At 41.1% G+C, this 20,148-nt stretch overlaps 1 protein-coding gene across 3 annotated transcripts in view; it reads right to left on the bottom strand.

The window, feature by feature from the left end:
* The window catches only part of AUH (AU RNA binding methylglutaconyl-CoA hydratase), a 187,848-nt gene that overhangs the window by 82,865 nt on the left and 84,835 nt on the right, over positions 1-20,148 (bottom strand). For 2 of the 3 annotated variants that reach the window (XM_050945940.1, XM_050945942.1), the window contains exon 6: positions 19,514-19,570. The exons of the other annotated variant lie outside the window; for it this stretch is intronic. In XM_050945940.1, coding sequence (XP_050801897.1) covers positions 19,514-19,570 — 57 coding nt within the window. The remainder of the gene's footprint in view (positions 1-19,513; positions 19,571-20,148) is intronic. 3 annotated transcript variants of the gene reach the window in all.

The following is a 20,148-nucleotide window of genomic DNA, read 5'->3' as shown; positions in this document are numbered from 1 at the left end:
TCTCCATAACCTACAGAGGCAGAACTAATTTACCTCCCGCTGTTAGCATTCTACATATTTTGTTTAATTACTTTGAAACAAGAGTGGATGTTCAAACATCTGTTTTCAACACTATTAGCATTTTTTTTTACTTGAGGCCATTTATTTAACTTGATACATAAAATAAACATTACAAAATATTAACAGGCAAATAAGGTTCTATAGATTTACGTTGATTGAAGAAAAAGCCGATAAACGTTCATATACCAAGTTACTTGTCTTATTACAATACCAAATCATGACAGCTATCATGAATGCTCAACATTGGGACCAATGTGAGATCTATTTTAGAGACAAGATGCATGAAGTAATATCTTTTATCGGACCAACTTCTGTTGATGCAAGGTACAAGTTTTTGAGGTCAGCTCTGTGAAGCTCCAAAGCTACTTCCTTGCCCCAGAAAACGAATCTAAAGCAAAACAGATCCACCTTTTATTTGCTTTCTTTTTTCATAGTCTTTACTAAGGACAGAATTCAATACTTTAAACAACAACTTCTAATCTGGCTCTTCATTCCAGGAGGATTAAGATGTTAAATTTCTATTTTAGAAATTTGAAAGTTTTCCCCCTAAAAAAATTTCCTTTTTTTTGTTACATTTAGCCTGTCATTGTATCATAGAAATTAGAGGTGGAAAAGAGTAATCAAATCTTTTATTCCATCAGCCTGCCAATGCAGGAGTAGTCTCAGCAGTAAATAAATTATATTTTTAATTATATGGAAGGCAAAATGTTATATTTTGTTTTTGTTTCAAATATTCTTAAATTAGCATCTGAGCAGAGAAAAATTACAAATTGTTTTTGATGTCATGAGTCCTGTTTCCCTCCCCTCTCTGCCATTACCAAGTTGTACAATAATTTTCTACTTTAGTAGAAGCTACAGTTTTTACACCAAGAAGATATTCTACCATGAAAATGTAGGTCAAATTTCAGGCTCAAAGTGTCACAGTCTTTCTTTAACCTTTTACACCTGCATAGATTGTACAACTGCTGTTTGCATGAATGCATTTTGCATGTGTCACATCTGGAAATTCCCCTCGTATCTTACTCATCACAAAAGGAATATTTTTTAATTGTAAGGCAAATCCATTAATACAGAACTTTATTCTGGTTTTAACTGTGAAATGGGAATAATTTAAGGGATGCTGAAGAGTCACAAATATCCACTAAGATCAACTGACACACTTTCCTTCATTTTCTTTTCATACAAAAAATAAAACTACTCATGTTCTTGCTCTATATTCTTGGAATCCACAATCTGATAGCTCTGACTTTCTAAAACAGGTAATCAGCAAAAATGGTCAGAAAAAAATAAACAATAAAGTTTTCTTAGGTGACAGTTACCAAACTGGAGAGAAACAAATAAACTTGAAAAGCTTCAATTAATTTTTCACTTGCTCTACATCTGCACCACACATTCAAGAGATAATCAGTCCCATGTGTCTAGGTACATATGCTTTATACAGTTGCATCACTGGAAAAATCATTAGTTGCATCTCTGGAAAAATTTGAGACATATTGAGAAGATGACAAATGATATTTATAAGATTAAAGCAGGGGTGACCGAACTACAGCCCGTCATGGCTTTGGATTCGGCCAGCGGGATTGCCACGCCTGTGGTGCTGCAAGCCCCATGCCACTCCCAGAAGCGGCCGGCGCCACGGCTCTGCAGCCCTGGAGGAGAGCAGAGGGTTCTGAATGCTGCCCTCACCTGCTGGCACCGCCCCCCCCCCCAGCTCCCATTGGCTGGGAATAGGGAACCGCAGCTAATGGGAGCTTCGAGGGAGGTACCCACAGGCAAGGCAGTGCAGGGAACCCTCTGCCCCCCCCTCCCCCAGGGGCCGCAGGGACATGGCGCCAGCAGCTTCCGGAAGTGGCGTGGGGCCAAGGCAGGCAGGGAGCCTGTCTTAGCCCCGCTGTGCGCCGCTGCCACTCCAAGACACTCCAGGTAAGCGGCGCCGGGCTGGAGCCTCCACCCCGAACCCCTCTTGTACCCTGCACCCCAACCCCTGCCCTGAGCCCCCACCCCGCACTCCACATCCCTCCCTGCACACCAACCCCCTGCCCTGAACCCCCTCGTACACCCTACACCCCTCCTGTGCCCCAACCCCTTGCCCTGAGCCCCTTCTGGCATACCACAGCCACTCCCACACCCCAACTCCCTGCTCCAGCCCTACATAGAGGGCCCTGTGTGCAATTTCCCCACCCAGATATGGCCCTTGGGCCAAAAAGTTTGCCCACCCCTGGGTTAAAGAAAGCCTTTAGGGTGAAATATTTATCTTCATTGCAAAAAATGTCAAGAGTTAATGTCCAGAAGAATTTTTTTTAAGACACCATTGTTCAAGACTTTGTGGCAGATAGCTGCATAATGAAATAATCCTATTTGAACTAGGGGAAGCAATGGTAAAATTTGTTTTGTGGGACCTTTGATGAAATATTGCAAATTAAAATGCCTTCTTTAAAAAGGTTTAGAAAGCTGTAAGTTGCAACTCCAGTACTAGGATTTCATCTAATTTGGTCAAATTCTCTGTTGACATAACCCCAATGACTTTACTAGAGTTATGCAAGAGCATAATTTGTGTCTATCACTGTCAATTTTTCCAAAGAACTCAACACCCCATATGCAATCACACCAAGAATATTTAGGTAGTACCAGAAAGTACCTCCTGTTTTTATCATAATAGTATCCTTACTCTGTCATTTCCTGTTAGCCCAGTAAGTATTTGCAAGTCTACCAGAATTACAAACTAACCAACCACACACTATGTTACTCATGTTATGTTCCCACAGTTATGTTCTTTATTAGCACTTTCATGTTTTCATGACACAGCTAAAATCCAGAGCTTCTTAAGTAATGTACCATACAAATGGAGGCAGTTCTGCTGACAAGGAACCCTCCAAACATTATAGCTCCCAAAATAAGTTTACAATGCTAAGCAAGAGAGAAATAATAGCAATAAACTATACATCAAAATAATTCAAAACAGCAACAAACTAGAAAAGGGAGAAGCGTTCATGTTCTGAGAAGAAAATTTCCAAATAAGAACAAAATTACCCTATTCTCATATATAGTTTCTGCCTAAGTCAAGAGGTACTACTGGAAATGACATCAATATACTGAAAATGTATTTTTCCGTGCTTAATTTAGGGTATAGCCATAGGACAGAGATGACTTATGTGGAATGGAGAGATGAGTTTTATAGTAAATCTAAATTCATGAAGAGCACAACTTTTTCTTGATAAAGCTGAAATATGGCTTTGAGACAGAGAGTCCAAAAAGCTCCTCAGTTCTCTTAGGAGGGCCGGCTCCAGGCACCAGTGAAGGAAGCAGGCGCCTGGGGTGGTCAATAGAAAGAGGCAGCAGTACTTCCATTGTCGGGGCAGCACATCCGGATCGGCGGCAGCACTTCAGTGGCAGCTCAATCGGCCCACTCCAGGTCAGCCGCAATTCGGCGGCGGGACCTTCACTCACTGTCTTCCACTTTGGCGGCAGCTCAATCAGGTTTTGGGGTTTTTTCCCCCACCGCGGCGAAAAAGCTGGAGCCGGCACAGTCTCTTAGCAGCAGTGATAGACTTGAGAAAGGTCATTCTCACTGATACAAAGTGATATTATCTCATGAGATTAAAAAAGGGGATTTCATAGGGGTATAGACCAACTAAATTCAAGTTCCAGCTCATTATAGATTGTCAGATAGCAAGTCAAAGTTTGGTGATTGCCTGAGGAAAATCTTGCACTGTGGTTATCACAGACTAGATTCCCTTGCCATTGTAAGACCTTGGTAGTCCTTAGCATTGTGATATGAACCTGGACAAAGATCAGGTCCAGACCCTTGTGAAGTCACCCAGATTAAATTTTAGATAGTCTCCCTTTCTAGGAGTTGGTGTTTAAACTAGCAAAGAGTTTTTAAATACATAAAGAATACTAGAAACAGATCTTGACTGCACAAGACTGTCCACCGGTAGAGATGAGTAGCCAAAACCCAAACATTTTAGCCTTCCACAGTGTCTGTTTCACCAATGAAAATATCCCTGGGTCAGAATACAAGATTGGCCCCTGTAACAGAAGGACCTTGTGTGATTGACTGACGATATCCTGTAATATCACAAATGAAATTTACTGAATTAAGTTAAACCTTATTGAATTGGGTTTGATGCCTTAGGGGTCAATCATATTGAAAATGAAATTGTTTGTGTGTTATTGGAGGACTGCACTAATATAAGGTCTTCACTAACGTAAATGTTAGGAAATTCAAAAGCAGCAAAGAATCCTGTGGCACCTTATAGACTAACAGACGTTTTGGAGCATGAGCTTTCGTGGGTGAATACCCACTTCCTCAGATGCATGGAAATTCAAAGGACTTTTTGGGACAATGTGTGTAAAGTGGATTTCCTAGGAAGTACCTGGGGGATAAGGTGAATGCAAATGATCCATTTCAAATCCACCCTTTAGAAGCTATGCCCTGGGGAAGAAATCCCATTGTCTACTAATTACCTGCTCCTGGATTTACCCCTGAACTGTGTAAAGGGTGAACTAAACATGTTATGAGTGTGCTAGTTCTAAGCTGAAGCTGTGATGAACTTGTGACCACAAAGGAAACCCAAAGGACTGCTACTGACAGAGCCCATGCTGGAGTTGGGGTGATGTCTAATCAGCATGCGTGTAGGTTCTTTTATTGTTTGTAATGTTTTCTCAGTAACGCTTTTTACCTTAAGAATAAAGTAGGTTTGCATAGGAAGTGCTGTGTGGCACCAGCTTGTGTCCTGGGCAATCTAACTATACTGTGAATAACACAATGAAAGCTGGGAACTGTGCAGCCTGGAAATGCCCCAGTCAGACACACAAGTCTCCACTCACAAAAGGCAACACGGCTGGGGTGCTGGAAGCCCAAGAGTGGGTGCCTTTGCTGGACCACTGATCGGAAACACAGGTGCAGTGCCAGTTGCCCTGAACTGTGACACCTTGCATGTCGGCAATATCCATGTAAACAGAAGAATCTCTCTACTATATGGTAAACCATGTCCTGCTAGGCTAATATGGAGCTATGAGCACTATGAAGTTTGCCATTCTGATTTTTATGGCTACCTTGGAAAGGACAGAGACAAGGCATAAAGGGCCTGATGCTCAATTATAGGAAGGGCCATTTACAACTGCCAGACCAGTGTAAATAAGCATCAGGCCTCAAACAGAGTTCTGACACTCAAAGGAGAACGCATCCACCTTACATGTCTTGTTTTCCAGGTGTCTAAAGCAGAGGAAGCTTATTGTTGATGAAAGACGGAAAGAGGCCAAGCACCTGGCATTCCCATTTGAAAAGACAAAGTGCAAAACTTGTTGATTATTTTTACATTCACCCAGAGATATTCATGAGTTTTCTTGTTATCTTAGGTATAAGGAGCCAAATTCACCCAATGGTGTTACACAATTACTCTGACCAGGAAGTTAGAACTGTCAGATTATTGTCTCCATGCAGTGAAGAATTTGCGGTGCTTTTGACTTAAGAGGGACTCTGTTCCTCTTCGCTTCTTTATGTAAATGAGGAATGTACAATTGTCACTCTGTATTAACAGAGAGTTGGATTCAGAAGCATTGTGAACATCCTAAGGGCACTTCCTGTGACTGAGTTCCAGCCAGTTACTACTGTGCCGCTCTGGTGAGGACCATTAGCTCTGATGTGTGGTGGTTCACATAAGCTCCACAAACCTGACGGGAGTCTATTATGATTTGGGTTAGTACTGGTTCAGTCAGTCATCTTCCACCTGATACTCATGTTGAGAGCCCACCACTTTATGAATCATGAATCTTTGGGGATGAGCAGTCCAGGAATTAATTGCATCTTGGTAATCCTAGACAAAAGGGGAAGAAGAATAAGAAGGTGGATGACAGCTCATTGTATACAGCCATTAGAATAGTTTGTTGAGGGATCTGACAAATAGTAATGTTTCTGTGGGAAGGAATAGATATTTGGCCAGAGACTTGATCCCGGATACTTCCTTTTGAGAAAAGACGCCATGTATAGGGCTATGCAAAACCTGGAACATAGGTCACAAGAGATCTTATCCCTATTCATCACAAATCCACAAGTCTAAAAAACAAGAGGAGGCCTGAAATGTGATACTTTGATTCATGGTGATTAACTAGTCTCCCATGTATTTTTTTGTGAAACACCTGTGTCATAAACAGATAGTTAAGGGTTAATGTCTCTTTTACCTGTAAAGGGTTAACAAACAGTGAACCTGGAACACCTGACAAGAGGACCAATCAAGAGACAAGATACTTTCAAATCTCGGTGGAGGGAAGCCTTTGTTTGTGTTTTTGGGGTTTTGCTCTGTTCTCTCTGGGTTCTGAGAGGGGCCAGACATGTAAGCAGATTTCTCCAATCTTTCTGAAAAAGCCTCTTCTGTTCAATTTAGTAAGTACCAGTTAGAAAGGCGGTTTAGTTTTTTTGTTTGTTTTCTTTATTTGCAAATGTGTATTTTGCTGGAAGGATGGTATCTCTGTTGCTGCAACTTGTATTTGTGCTGGGGGGAGGATTCTCTCTAGTGTCTATAAGCTGAAAGACCCTGTAACATTTTCCATCTTGATTTTACAGAGACAATTTTTACTTTTTTCTTTCTTTTATTAAAAGTTTTCCTTTTTAAGAACCTGATTGATTTTTTGGTTATCTTGTGTAAGACCCAAGGGGAGGGGGTTTGTACTCACCAGGGAATTGGTAGGAGAGAGAAGAGAAGGGGGGAGGAAAAACCTGATTTCTCTCTGTGTTAGTATCATTGTCTCTCTCTCAGGGAGAGTCTTGGAGGGGGAGTGAAGAAGTGGGGGGGAAGGTGGATTTCCTCTCTGTTTTAAGATTCAAGGAGTTGAATCACAGCAATCTCCTAGTGTAACCCAGGGAAGGGAGGATCTGGGAGGAAGAGAAGAGGAGAATGGTTTATTTTCCTTTTTCTTGAGACCCAAGGGGCTTTGGGTCTTGGGGTCCCCAGGGAAGGGTTTGGGGGCCAGAAAGTGCCCCAAAACACTATATTTTTGGGTGGTGGCAGCTCTACCATTTCTAAGCTAGTAATTAAGCTTATGGGGTTCATGCAGGTACCCCATCTTTTGGACGCAAAGGTTCACAGTGGGGGTTCATACCTTGACAACCTGACACACTAATGCAGGAGTAGGCAACCTATGGCACGCGTGCCAAAGGTGGCAGGCAAGCCGATTTTCAGTGGCACTCACACTGCCTGGGTCCTGGCCACCAGTCCAGGGGGCTCTGCATTTTAATTTAATTTTAAATGAAGCTTCTTAAACATTTTAAAAACCTTATTTACTTTACGTACAACAATAGTTTAGTTATATATTATAGACTTTTAGAAAGAGACCTTCTAAAAATGTTAAAATTGGCATTATATTATTGGCATGCGAGACCTTCTAAAAACATTATATTATTGGCATGCGAAACCTTAAATTAGAGTGAATAAATGAAGACTCGGCACACCAGTTCTGAAAGGTTGCCAACCCTGCACTAATGGGTGCTTAAACAATAATGTTGTCCAAATAATGGAAGAGATGGAGTCCCTCTTCTCTCATAGAAACCACCATGGCTGACAATGAACATGGAGAACATACATGAGGCTGATGAAAGATCAAATGTCAAGGCAGCAGATTGGCAGCAAAGACAATCCATTGAGAAGCAGAGGATTCTGAAGTGTACCAGTGAGAGGGCAGGGCACAGGAAGATACAAATCCATGAAGTCAACTGAACACAGAAAATATTCCATCCCAAAAAGAAATCTCTATTTATAGCATAGGAAGTTTTCCCACATGGAAGAACCTGGTTCATTGGACATATAAAGGAAACATCATATCCCAAAATGGTCAAATACCCCATTCTTCATTGGAACGAGGAAGAACCAAATACAGATCCCTGAAACCTTCTCCTAAATTGGGGTGCAGACGATAGCTCTCATACAGCATAGTTTCTGCGTTTATTCCCAAATACTGTATCTTGTGTTGTTTGAACTATGCTCATAAAAAGGAAGAGAATATTGGTGGGGGTGTTAAATTCATTAAGTGATCTCATTTCATGTTTTCAAAGTTCCTTATTCATCAAAGGATCTTAGGAAAAACTGCTTTTGGAAAGTCAGTTCTTCCTCAAAGCTTGTGTCAATGAACCAAGCTTTGAGAACCAATGTCTGAATGGTCATTTACATGCTCCAACCACTCCAACATTCCTTCTAGCATTCTCATAGCTCTGAGCCCTCTCATGCCCTCACTGTACTGAGCCCATTTCCCCCCCCACACACACACCAGCTCCAACCTCCTCCTCCTTCCCACTCCATGCACCTGTTAACCTGGAGAGACCATGGGGAGAAGGGAAGGTGGTGTGGTTGGGAAGAATGCATGTACTAGTTGGAGGCAGAAAAGGGAAGGAAAGTAGAGATACGGTGTCCCTGTCTGGGCAGAGTGTATGAGGAAGGGGCTCTGTGCATTCATCTGAAGTATATGAGGCTCAGAAAGGTGTGAAGTGGACCATTCATCTCAGTAAGATGTTCTCAGCTGAATGAGAATACACCATAGAGATGAATACACTCTGGAATGATAACACTCTGAGATGTGTGAACTGCTCCACTCATCTCACCCCCAACCTATCCCTGCAGTTTCAGCACTTGTGCACGTAATGTGCATAGCATACAAATCACTTAAGTAGAGGATTCAACTTCACTATCCTTGGGATAGCACTTGCACCCTTAAACCACTAAGGGAATACACCGATCAGTGTATGTCACTCACTAAAGTTTCAGAGGAAGCAACAGCTCAGACAGATGTTTTAAGCAGAGGTAGTAAATGTTTTGTAGTGCAATAATATTTGAAATATTTCTAAACTGGTCCTTAGACCCATTTAATAGCTGATCTCAGGGACAGTCCATGCTATAAACTAAATGAAATGAAATAAATGAATCCCAAACTAAATTTAGGATTTTCCCTTAGTCTACATCAAAAAAGTTGTAAGAATCTAAAAGTGTTATAAGCGGTTCATTTTAGGAGGGCTGACTCAACAACTCACTTTTCTTTAATCATACTCGGTCCCACTGTTCAGGAAATGGTTGAGGAGCACAAGTCATGATTACATTACCCTAACTGCTTCCTAGAGTCTCATCTTTCCTCTATTTAATTAATGCTAATTTTCTTGACAGTATTTCTCAAGTAAAATCAGAATCTGTGTGTGGATTTTAGAACACTTTGAAATACCAGCTGTTAAAGCAGATTTTGGGCAGGGAGCATGAACAACATACATTTTCTATCAAGGGAAGGATGTAAACTCAGAGTAATTGGGTGTTGCTCAGGTTCAATGGGCACTGCATGTTTCCTTGAGCCACGTTGCTACTCTAACATTGGGCTGCCTGCAAAGCCTCTGACTTGCAACAGATCCATAATTTTGATGCACATGTGCATTTCACTTTCTGTGGCATGTCAGTTTAGCTTGAACCAACCTGCAGTTACAATTTAACCCTCAATATCTTACTCAATATTGCTTCTTCAAAAGGGCAGTGGGTGCCATGAAGTCACTGAAAGGAATCTTGAGCATGTGATATCAGGTTGGAGAGGATTAAAACTATAATTTGAGCCACAGATAGATAGATTACACACAAAAACACTACTTTAAAGACTAAAAAACATTATTAAGGTGCAAACTCAAGCACTCAAAAGTAGGAAATGCCAGAATTAAGATTCATTGTGCAACCTTAACTTACGCTCCTTGCATTATGATACCATCATTAATTACATGATCACATATTATTTTTTATCCATTCAGTGTACAGGATGGATAGTGCTTGATATTTTTGTTTTCTCCTCATTATTCAATGCCTTATTTACAATATACGATTCAAACCCTGCTCTCAAGATAGACATCTTAAACTTCCTCATGAATTTTCCTATGGTGCTCATCACAATAGTATCTGAGTGCTTCACAAACGTTAATCTATTTTCACACTTCTGTGAGGTGAGGCAGTGATATTTATTCCCATTTTACAGATGAGGAGCTGACGGACAGAGGGATTAAGATCAAAAGTTTTCACTAATTTTGGGTGCCTAATTTGATATGCCTAGGAACTGATTTTTCAGTCATCATTTTCTTTGATTCCCATCCATCAGTTCAGTAGCTACGATGGGGCTGAATGAAGTCTTTTCACCATTTTCCATCTGGTACCAGCTTCACAGCTTCATTTATCTTGAAATTGTTTTGCTTTATGTTCATTCCTCACGTTGTTAGTTGATGCATCCTTGGTCTTCTTCTAGTTCTTTACCCTCTGGTATTTATTGTCATGCATGGTATCCTTTTCGAGTCCATTCCTGACACATGTCCAAATCACCTTATTGTCTTTCTTGAATTTTCTGTAACAGTGTTGTTTGTTGCCCTACTCATTTTCTTATCAACTTCATGTTTTATTTTCTGCAGTCTTGGAACTCTTCATATTGGCCTCAGCAAATATCTTTCACACATGGACTTTCCTCACACCAGTATTCCGACCCATACAGCAGTACGGGCACAACAGTTGTCTCATACATGTTGATTTTCATTTTAATCATAATGTCTTTAGCCTTCCAGATTTTGCAGGGTTTTTTTGAATGCCATAGTGGCTAGTCTGATTCTTCTTTTTGTCATTTTCACAATTCCCATTCTTCAATACTAGTCCTCCAAGATACAATAAATTTTCCCACTTGTTCTAGTTCTTTGTCTTCGACTTTAATCTTTACCTCTTCCTCCCGTCTTGCAATTGCCATAAATTTTGTCTTCTCCATGCTGATCTTCAGTCTGAATTTTCTGATTTCTTGGTCTATCTTGTCAGTTATTCTCTGTAAATCCTCCTTGGTCAATGCTATGAGGCCAGTATCATTTGCAAATCTAAAGTTATTTACTGTCCTCCCACATAACATGACTCCTCCCATTTCATCTCTGAGTTTTACTGCCATTACTGCTTCCAGTACCAAGCTGAACAAAGCTGGCAATAGCGTGAATCCTTGTCTCACTCCTACGGTCATTCTGAACCATTCCATCAGCTTCTTGTCTATTCTCACTGCTCTCATCAACTTGCTATAGATATTCTCTATCAGCTTGATCAATTTCTTGGGGTGCCAAACATTCTCAAAACTTGCCATAGCCCTTTCTGCCAGATGCTATCAAAAGCCTTTATGAAGTCTATAAAATGGTTATAGAAGGTTTGGTTGTGTTCAATGTACTTCTAATACCTGTTTTATCATAAATACTGATCTACGGTAACAGACTCTGGTCTAAATCTAGCTTGCTCCTCTGCAAGCACCAATTTCACATCCTTTTCATTCTCTGCAATGTGTTGGCAAATGATTTTCTGGGCACACACAATAAGCTAATTCCTCTGTATAAAAAAAGTCATCTTTATGTATATACAGTACTATTATCACTTTTTCCCATTCACTAATTTAATAGCTTTTCTCCTCAATTATTTTTGCATAAGGATCGAACGAAAGAGGATTTTTCAGAGTACTTAGCATAATATAGTACTTTATATGTTAAATGCACCACTCCCGTTAACTTCAGTTGTAGCAGTAAGTGGTCATCACTTCTACAAATCAGATCCCAGCGTGATCATGTAATTAAAGATCATCATAATGTATATACAATGGGGCTAAATTTAAGGTTGCACAGGCAGTATTTATTCTGGCATTTCCTAACTTTTCAAGATTTGACTATTCAATCTTAATTTTGTTTTTTTCAATTTACTTTGTGTGGGTGTTTTTAATTTCCCAGGTTTTAAAAAAAGCTGACTGGAAACACAGAAATCCCACCATGTGTCATCATACTACATCTTGGTCATCAGTGAGGTTAGAACCTTTAGATTAATCACACAAACCTCAGTTACTTGAGCTAACTGAGTAACTGACAGCAATAGTATGTTTTCCTCCTCTATTTGGAGCAGCACTAGAGGGAAGATGAGACACTCACTTTACCAGTGGGTTTCACAGCTATTTGCAGACAGCAAAGGAATGGAGAGACTCTGGAATCTTGGGTTCTATTCCAAGATCTGTAGGGGTATGAGCCCTAGTGGGCTAGGCTCCCTACTCTCAGTTACAGCCCCACCCTGTCCTGAAGCAACTAGAAGCAGCCATTACTGGGAAAGGTCTAGCTTTGCCCCTGTAGCACATAGACTCATAGACTTTAAGGCCAGAAGGGATCATCATGATCATCTAGTCTGACCACCTGCACATTGCAGGCAAGAGAGCCTAACCACTCCTGTAAAAGACCCATAATCTCTGGCTGAGTTACTGAAGTCCTCAAATGATTTAAAGACTTCAAGTTACAGAGAATTCATCATTTACTCTAGTTAAACCTGCAAGTGACCCGTACCCCATGCTGTATAAAAAGGCAAAAAGCTCCCAGGATCTCTGCCAATGTTCCCTCTAATTTTTTCTATCCATGTGCAGAATGAATTTTGTTGTGTGCACCAATATTGAGGTAATGTACAGATGTGTGCCACCAGTAGACACAAAAAACCTAAATATAATATATATTTTTAAAAAGTTACCATAGGGATAATTACTCCAGGCAAGACAGGTTAGGCATTTTAGAACTCACTACTCAAAGAATTATATTTAAGTGGAAGAGAGGAAAAAAAATTATGAAATGCACAGACCAGTCAGAAAACTAAAATAGCAGCACTTGGAAAGAATAAAATTACAGAGAATATATGTGCATTGCAGGAAGTATCATGAAGTAACAACAATAATAATACAAGTAAAGAAAGAACAGCAAATATGGCAGGCGACCAGCTTGGCTTAACAGTGAAATCTTTGGTGAGCTTAAACTCAAAAAGGAAGCCTACAAGAATTGGAAATTTGGACAGATGACTAGGGAGGAGTATAAAAATATTGCAGGGGTGTACCAGGAAGGCCAAGGCACAGCTGGAGTTGCAGCTAGCAAGGGATGTGAAAGGTAACAAGAAGGGTTTCTACAGATATGTTAGCAACAAGAAGGTGGTCAGGGAAAGTGTGGGACCCTTACTGAATGAGGGAGGCAACATAGTGACAGATGATGTGGAAAAAGCTGAAGTACTCAATGCTTTTTTTACCTCAATCTTCACAGACCAGGTCAGCTCCCAGACTGCTGCGCTGGACAACACAGCATGGGGAGGAAGTAAGCAGCCCTCGGTGGTGAAAGAACAGGTTAAGGACTTTTTAGAAAAGCTGGACATGCACAAGTCTATGGGTCCAGATCTAATGCATCCAAGGGTGCTGAAGGAGTTGACTGTCATGACTGCAGAGCCATTAGCCATTATCTTTGAAAATCTGTGGTGATCAGGGGAGGTCCCGGTCAACTGGAAAAAGACAAATACAGTGCCCATATTTAAAAAAGGGAAGAAAGAGAACCCCAGGAACTACACACTGGTCCATCTCCCTTCATTCCCTGGCAAAATCATTGAGCAGGTCTTCAAGGAATCCATTTTGAAACACTCGGAGGAGAGGAAGGTGATCAGGAACAGTCAACATGGATTCATCAAGGGCAAGTCATGCCTGACCAACCTGATTGCCTTCTATGATAAGATAACTGGCTATGTGGATATGGGGAAAGTGGTGGATATGATATATCTTGACTTTAGCAAAGCTTTTGATATGGTCTCACAGCATTCTTGCCAGCAAGTTAAAAAAGTATGGATTGGATGAATGGATTATAAGGTAGATAGAAAGATGGCTAGATTGTGGGGCTCAACAGGTAGTGATCAACAGCTCGATGTCTAGCTGGCAGTCGGTATCAAGTGGAGTGCCCCAGGGGTCAGTGCTGGGGCCGGGTTCACCATCTTTATTAATGATCTGGATGATGGGATTAATTGCAACCTCAGCAAGTTCACAGATGACACTAAATTGGGGGGAGATGTAGATATGCTGGAGGGTAGAGACAGGGTCCAGAGTGACCTAGACAAATTGGAGGATTGGGTCAAAAGAAATCTGATGAGGTTCAACAAGGACAAGTGCAGAGTCCTGCACTTAGGAAGGAAGAATCCCATGCACTGCTACAGGCTGGGGACCGACTTGCTAAGCAGCAGCTCTGCAGAAAAGGACCTGGGGATTACAGTGGACGAGAAGCTGGATATGAGTCAGCAGTGTGCCCTTGTTGCCAAGAAGACCAACAGCATATTGGGCTGTATTAGTAGAAGCGTTGCCAGCAGATTGAAGGAAGTGATTATTCCCCTCTATTCAGCACTGGTGAGGCCACACCTGGAGTATTGCGTCCACTTTTGGTCTGCCCACTACAGAAGGGATGTGGACAAATTGGAGAGTCCAGCAGAGGGCAATGAAAATGATAAGGGGGCTGCGGGCACATGAGGAGAGACTGATGGAACTGGGGTTATTCAGTCTGCAGAAGAGAAGAGTGAGGAGGGATTTGATAGCAGACTTCAACTACCTGAAGGGGGGTTCCAAAAAGGATGGAGCTAGGCTGTTCTCAGTGATGGCAGATGACAGAAGAAGAAGCAATGGTCTCAAGTTGCAGTGCAGGACGTCTAGGTTGGATATTAGGAAACACTATTTTACTAGGAGGGTGGTGAAACACTGGAATGGGTTACCTAGGGAGATGGTGGAATTTCCATCCTTAGAGGTTTTTAAGGGCTGGCTTTAAAAAGCCCTGGCTGGGATGATTTAATTGGTGTTGGTCCTTCTCTGAGCAGGGGATTGGACTATATGACCTCCTGAGGTTCCTTCCAACACTAATATTCTATGATTCTATGTGTTGGGAGTTAAGCATGTGAGAGATAGAGAGCGTGTGTATGAGTGTATGTGTATGAGTGAGAGAGAGACACACACAGAGACAGCGTGTGAATGAGAGACAGAGTGTGTGTGGGGGGGGTTGTGCGCGCCCGCTGGCTGCTGGAGAAATATATGAGAGACTATGCACTTTCTCTTTAAGCACAGTGGCACTCAACAGTCTGAAGGCTCATTCAGACCGCAGCAGTCCCATCTAACTCCCAAGCCCTGTCCCCCTCCCACATTCTGCAGAGAAGGGGTACATGGGTGGAGGGAGGTGGGGGAAGGGGAGAGACAGAGTGTGTGTGTGTGTGTGTGAGAGAGAGAGAGAGAGAGAAAGCAACAGAGACAGAGTGAGTAAGTGAGTGTGAGAGAGAGAGAGAGTGTGTGTGTGCTGGCTGCTGGGGAAGTGTATGAGAGACAGTGCACTGTCTCTTGAAGCACAGTCGCACTCACAAGTCTGAAGGCTCATTCAGACCACAGCAGCCACCAGCAGTTCTGTCTATCTCCTAAGTCCTGACCTTCTCCCCTGCTCTGCAGAGATGGGGTACACGGGAAGAGGGAGGCGGGGGGCGAGGGACACCTTGACATCAGTGCCCCCTCCTCCCTACACTCTGCACAGCAAGCAGGAGAGTCCCAGGAGTAGCTGGCCAAGGGCTCCAAGGCAGAGGGCAGGAGCAGTGCGGCAGCAGAGCAGAAGAGTGGAGGGGCATCTGAACACAAGTTGCTGGACGTGCGCACCTCTACTAATCAAATGCACAGCACTTAACTGACTCTTGTGTGGGAACGCAGCTTAGGGAACACTGGTCTCAGCCAATCAGACCTAGGAGAAAATTCCTTATCAACTCCATATATGGCAAATCAGTTAGACTCTGAGCATGTGGCAAGACCTACCAGCCAGACACCTGGGAAAGAATTCTCTGGAATAACTCAGAACCCTCCCCCTTCTAGTGTCCCACCACTGGCCATTGAAGATATTTGCTGCTATCAGTCACACATCAGCTGCATATCAAACTATGCAGTCTCATCATAATATCCCCTCCATAAACTTATCAAGCTTAGTCTTGAGGCCAGTTAGGATTTTTTGTACCCACTGCTCCCCTTGGAAGGCCGTTCCACAACTTCACTCCCCTAAATGGTTAGAAACCTTCACCTGATTTGAAGCCTAAACTTGTTGATGGCCAGTTTATATCCATTTGTTCTTGTGTCCACATTGGTGCTTAACTTAAATAACTCCTCTCCCTCCCTGATTTTAATCCCTCTGATATATTTATGGAGACAATCATATCTCCCTTCAGCCTTCTTTTGGTTAAGCTAAACAAGCCAAACTCTTTGATTCTCCTCTCATAAAGTAGGTTTTCCATTCCTCTGATCATCCTAGTAACCCTTCTCTGCAACTGTTCCAGTTTAAATTAATTTTTTGTTAAACATGGGAGACCAGAACTGCACACACTATTCCAGATGAGGTCTCACCAGTGCCTTGTATAATGGTACTAACACTTCCCTGTCTCTACTGGAAATACCTTGCCTGATGCATCCTAGGACTGTATTAGCCTTTTTCATAGCCGCATCACATTAGCAGCTCACAGTCATCCTGTGGCCAACCAATATATCTAGGTCTTTCTCCTCCTCTGTTGCTTCCAACTGGTAAATCCCCAGCTTATAGCAAAACATCCTGTTGATAGTCGCTTTGCACTATTAAATTTTATCCCATTTATATTACTCCAGTTTTCAAGGTCCTCCAGACCTTCTCATATGATATTCCAATACTCCTCCGTATTGGCAATACCACCCAACTTTGTATCATCCACAAATTTTGTTAGCACACTCCCATTTTTTGTGCCAAGGTCATTAATGAAATTATTCAATAAGATTGGTCTCAAGATCTATTCCTGAGGAACTCCACTAGTAACTTTCCTCCAGCCTGGTAGCCTTTCAGTATGACCCATTGTAGTCTCCTCTTTAACCAATTCCTTATTCACCTTTCAATCTTTATATTAATTCCCATCTTCTCCAATTTAACTGTATCAGATGCCTGACTGAAATCCAGGTAGATTAAATATACTGTATTTCCTTTGTCTAAAAAAAAAACAAAAAAACAGATATCTTGTCAAAGAAGGAGATCCATCTACCTTTTGTAAAACTATGTTATATTTTATCCCAATTACTATTTACCTCTATTTCATTAACTACTTTCTCCTTCAACATTTGTTCCAAGACCTTGCATACAAGTGAGGTGAAACTAACAGGCCTGTCATCTCCTGGATCATATTTTTCCCCTTTCTTAAAAATAGGATCTCTATTAGTAATTCTCCAGTCATAGGGTCTAACCCCTGAGTTTACAGATTCATTAAAAATCATGGCTATTGGGCTTGCAATTTCATGTCCCGGTTCCTTTAATATTCTTGGATGGAGATTATCCAGGCCCCCAGATTTAATCCCATTAAGGTGTGGAAGTTTGACTTCCAACTTGGATGTTGTAATTTCTACTTCCATATCCTTGTTCCTATTAGCCATCTTGCCACGACCCCTAAACTCTTCATTACCCTTATTAAAAACTGAGGCAAAGTATTTGTTGTGGTGTCCATGCCTAGATTATCTATAATCTCCACCCCATCTTCAGTGCTTAGAGGTCCCACTTTTTCTTTCCTTGTTTTCTTTTTATTTATATGGCTATCAAAACTTTTACTATTGGTTTTAATTTCCTTTGCAAGATCTAACTCTGCTTGGCTTTTGGTAGTTCTCACTTTATAACCACACTCCAAGAGGTAGCTCTCCTTGCTGATCTATCCCATCTTCCATTCTTGTAGGCCTTCTGCTTTCTCTTAATCACTGTTTGAGATGCTTGCTCATCCAACTTGGTCTGCAATCCTTCCCTACAGTCACAGTCCAATCACAAGTAGGAACTGAGAACATATGGAGCATGCTCAGTCATTCTGTAAGGGTTGTGTAAGTGCAGTGTGGTCAATACTAGGAATTGTGAGAGGTTTGAGCAAGCTCAGTGAGGATCAAATCTTTGGAGATTTTAGCTAATAAAATCAAAGAAGTCTCTACCGAGCTTGAACAAACTACAATTTTTCAAAGGCTTATAACCCAGCCAGATTTGGGACTGAATCCACATCTCCATTGCAGACATATCCCTGACAGAAAGGCATGAGGGCACTAGAGCTGTTCAAAGAAAAGCTCACTAGAATTTAACATGGCCAAAACAACATGTTTTTCCACAGTCTCATTCTTGAAATGACTGAACATCCACCAGTCACTGCCTATACTATCTTTGGTTTTCTGCCTCTAGGATGCCACCATCCTCAACACCGCCCTTTTGGAGCTCTCTGAAAGAAAAGAACATAGGCAATCAACTGCACCTTCATTTACTCTCACTAGGATCAATTGTCAAGGCAATAATATATCATGATCAATGGCACCACAGGCAACTGACAGACCTAAAAATATGAATATCTCATCTTCACCTATGGCTAAGAAGGGATCAACCATCAGGATAACCCAGTGCTGTACCCACGCCAAACAAAGGTCTGCATTCAAAACTGAGAATAAACTAGGAGATCTCAAACACCTAATTAAGATATTGTGAGATGTCTCATCACAACTTCCTCAGTAATCTTAACCAATAATGGAGAATTTGAAACAGGACAAAAAGCATCCAGACTGTCAAATTCAAGTGGTTGTTTCTTATCCAGAGGTTGCACCAATGTTTCCTTAAGGACAGTTGGCACCCTGCTCTCCCTGCTACAAGCACTGACAATCTCCATTAGCAACAGACTTAGTATTTCCCCAACAGCCTTCACCAATCAGAAATAATATTACTCTAAAGCTGAGGTATAAAATTCTGTCAACACTTCTAGCAACATCAGCTAAAGCCATAGCAGAGAAGTTTTGTTTCCTCAAGATATTGTTCTTCCATCACAAAGGCAAATAGTTTGGTTCAAATCAGTGTGCTTTTATCTGGAAAACAAAAATAAATGCCCTTCTCAGTAGAAGGGACTCAAATCAAACATCATTACCCCTTTATTCTTTTCAGCCACCCTGAATCCTGAGTAGGGCCAACTGTCCTTCCAAGTGGAAGAGGGTGTTAAAATAAAATAGTAGTCTCTGTCCTCTGAAGACACCAAAAAAATTCTGAATGAGATAGAGTGATACATATACCACACTTTCACAGTCAGTATCTTCATATAACTGACTAAAAAGCAGTACAAAAGTTGAATTAGTGTACTAAAGGAACAGATTTAGGAACAGATTGATTTACTTAGGGTTGGTCCTGCTTTGAGCAGGGGGTTGGACTAGATGACCTCCTGAGGTCTCTTCCAATGCTAATCTTCTATGATTCTAAGATGGTAGACAGTGTTGGATTATCAAATTAAATTACCATTTCTGCTATACTAATAGTTACAAATTAATGTTTTTGCACATGCTCCTACACAAATGACATCAGCCTTCAAAGACATTAACCCTATTTACATAACCATTAAGGCGGGCATCCATTAAAAAAACAACCAACCCTACATAACTCATTTCTTTATAGATATTAGAAAAACTTCTTACTAATATTCAGTAGGAAATATGGTTTTAAACTATGTTAATAACACTTAATAAGAATACAAAGTTAAACATAAAATGTATAACCAACAATGCAAAATCACAAGCACCAGGATCACTGGTTAGCAGTTGGATTATCTCCAGTATTGTACAAGACTAAAATTCATACCTGCACCCGGAATGATTGCCAGCTTTGTTTCAACTAGACCCATTTTAGCAGAAGAGGCTTGAAAAGAAGCATAAAATGTAATGAGTTTTTGATATAATCTACACTAAATAATAATTTGAAAAAGTTTATACAAAAGAAGATTCTTTACAACAATCTGTTAATTTATTAAACTTGTCTTCCGAACAACAAACCATCACTTAAGAAAGCATTTGCCTATGGAAATACAGAAAGACACAAATTGATCTGCATTTATTAAAAGAACCAAGAAGCTATTCCTGTCAAGACAGGCTCTGTACCTCATTAATTTTCACACAGGATGATTGCTGATGCAAGTAAGTTATTTAGATCCAATTATGCACAGAATTATTTGTACATTTTAAAGTACTAAAAGAAAGTGGCAATGTTATTATTTAACAACTTGAAATGGTGGGGAAGTCTGTTTCTGATGATTATGAATTCTTTAGCTGACTGACTATTCCCTCAGGGTCAAACAGCTTAATATACTATGAGTATGCTGGCAACTGCTCAAGAGCAAGTTTCCATTTACTTTCCAACAAATGGTTTTGCAGTTCTGACAGCTGGATAGATCAAGGTTCCTCTTTTCATGTGCTGTTGTCACTTTTATTTTATAAGAG

This window comes from Gopherus flavomarginatus, chromosome 3 (assembly GCF_025201925.1).
Source record: "Gopherus flavomarginatus isolate rGopFla2 chromosome 3, rGopFla2.mat.asm, whole genome shotgun sequence".
Lineage (NCBI taxonomy): Eukaryota > Metazoa > Chordata > Testudines > Testudinidae > Gopherus > Gopherus flavomarginatus.
Note: the sequence above shows the minus strand (reverse complement) of the source record. Positions and strands in the feature narration are given on the sequence as shown.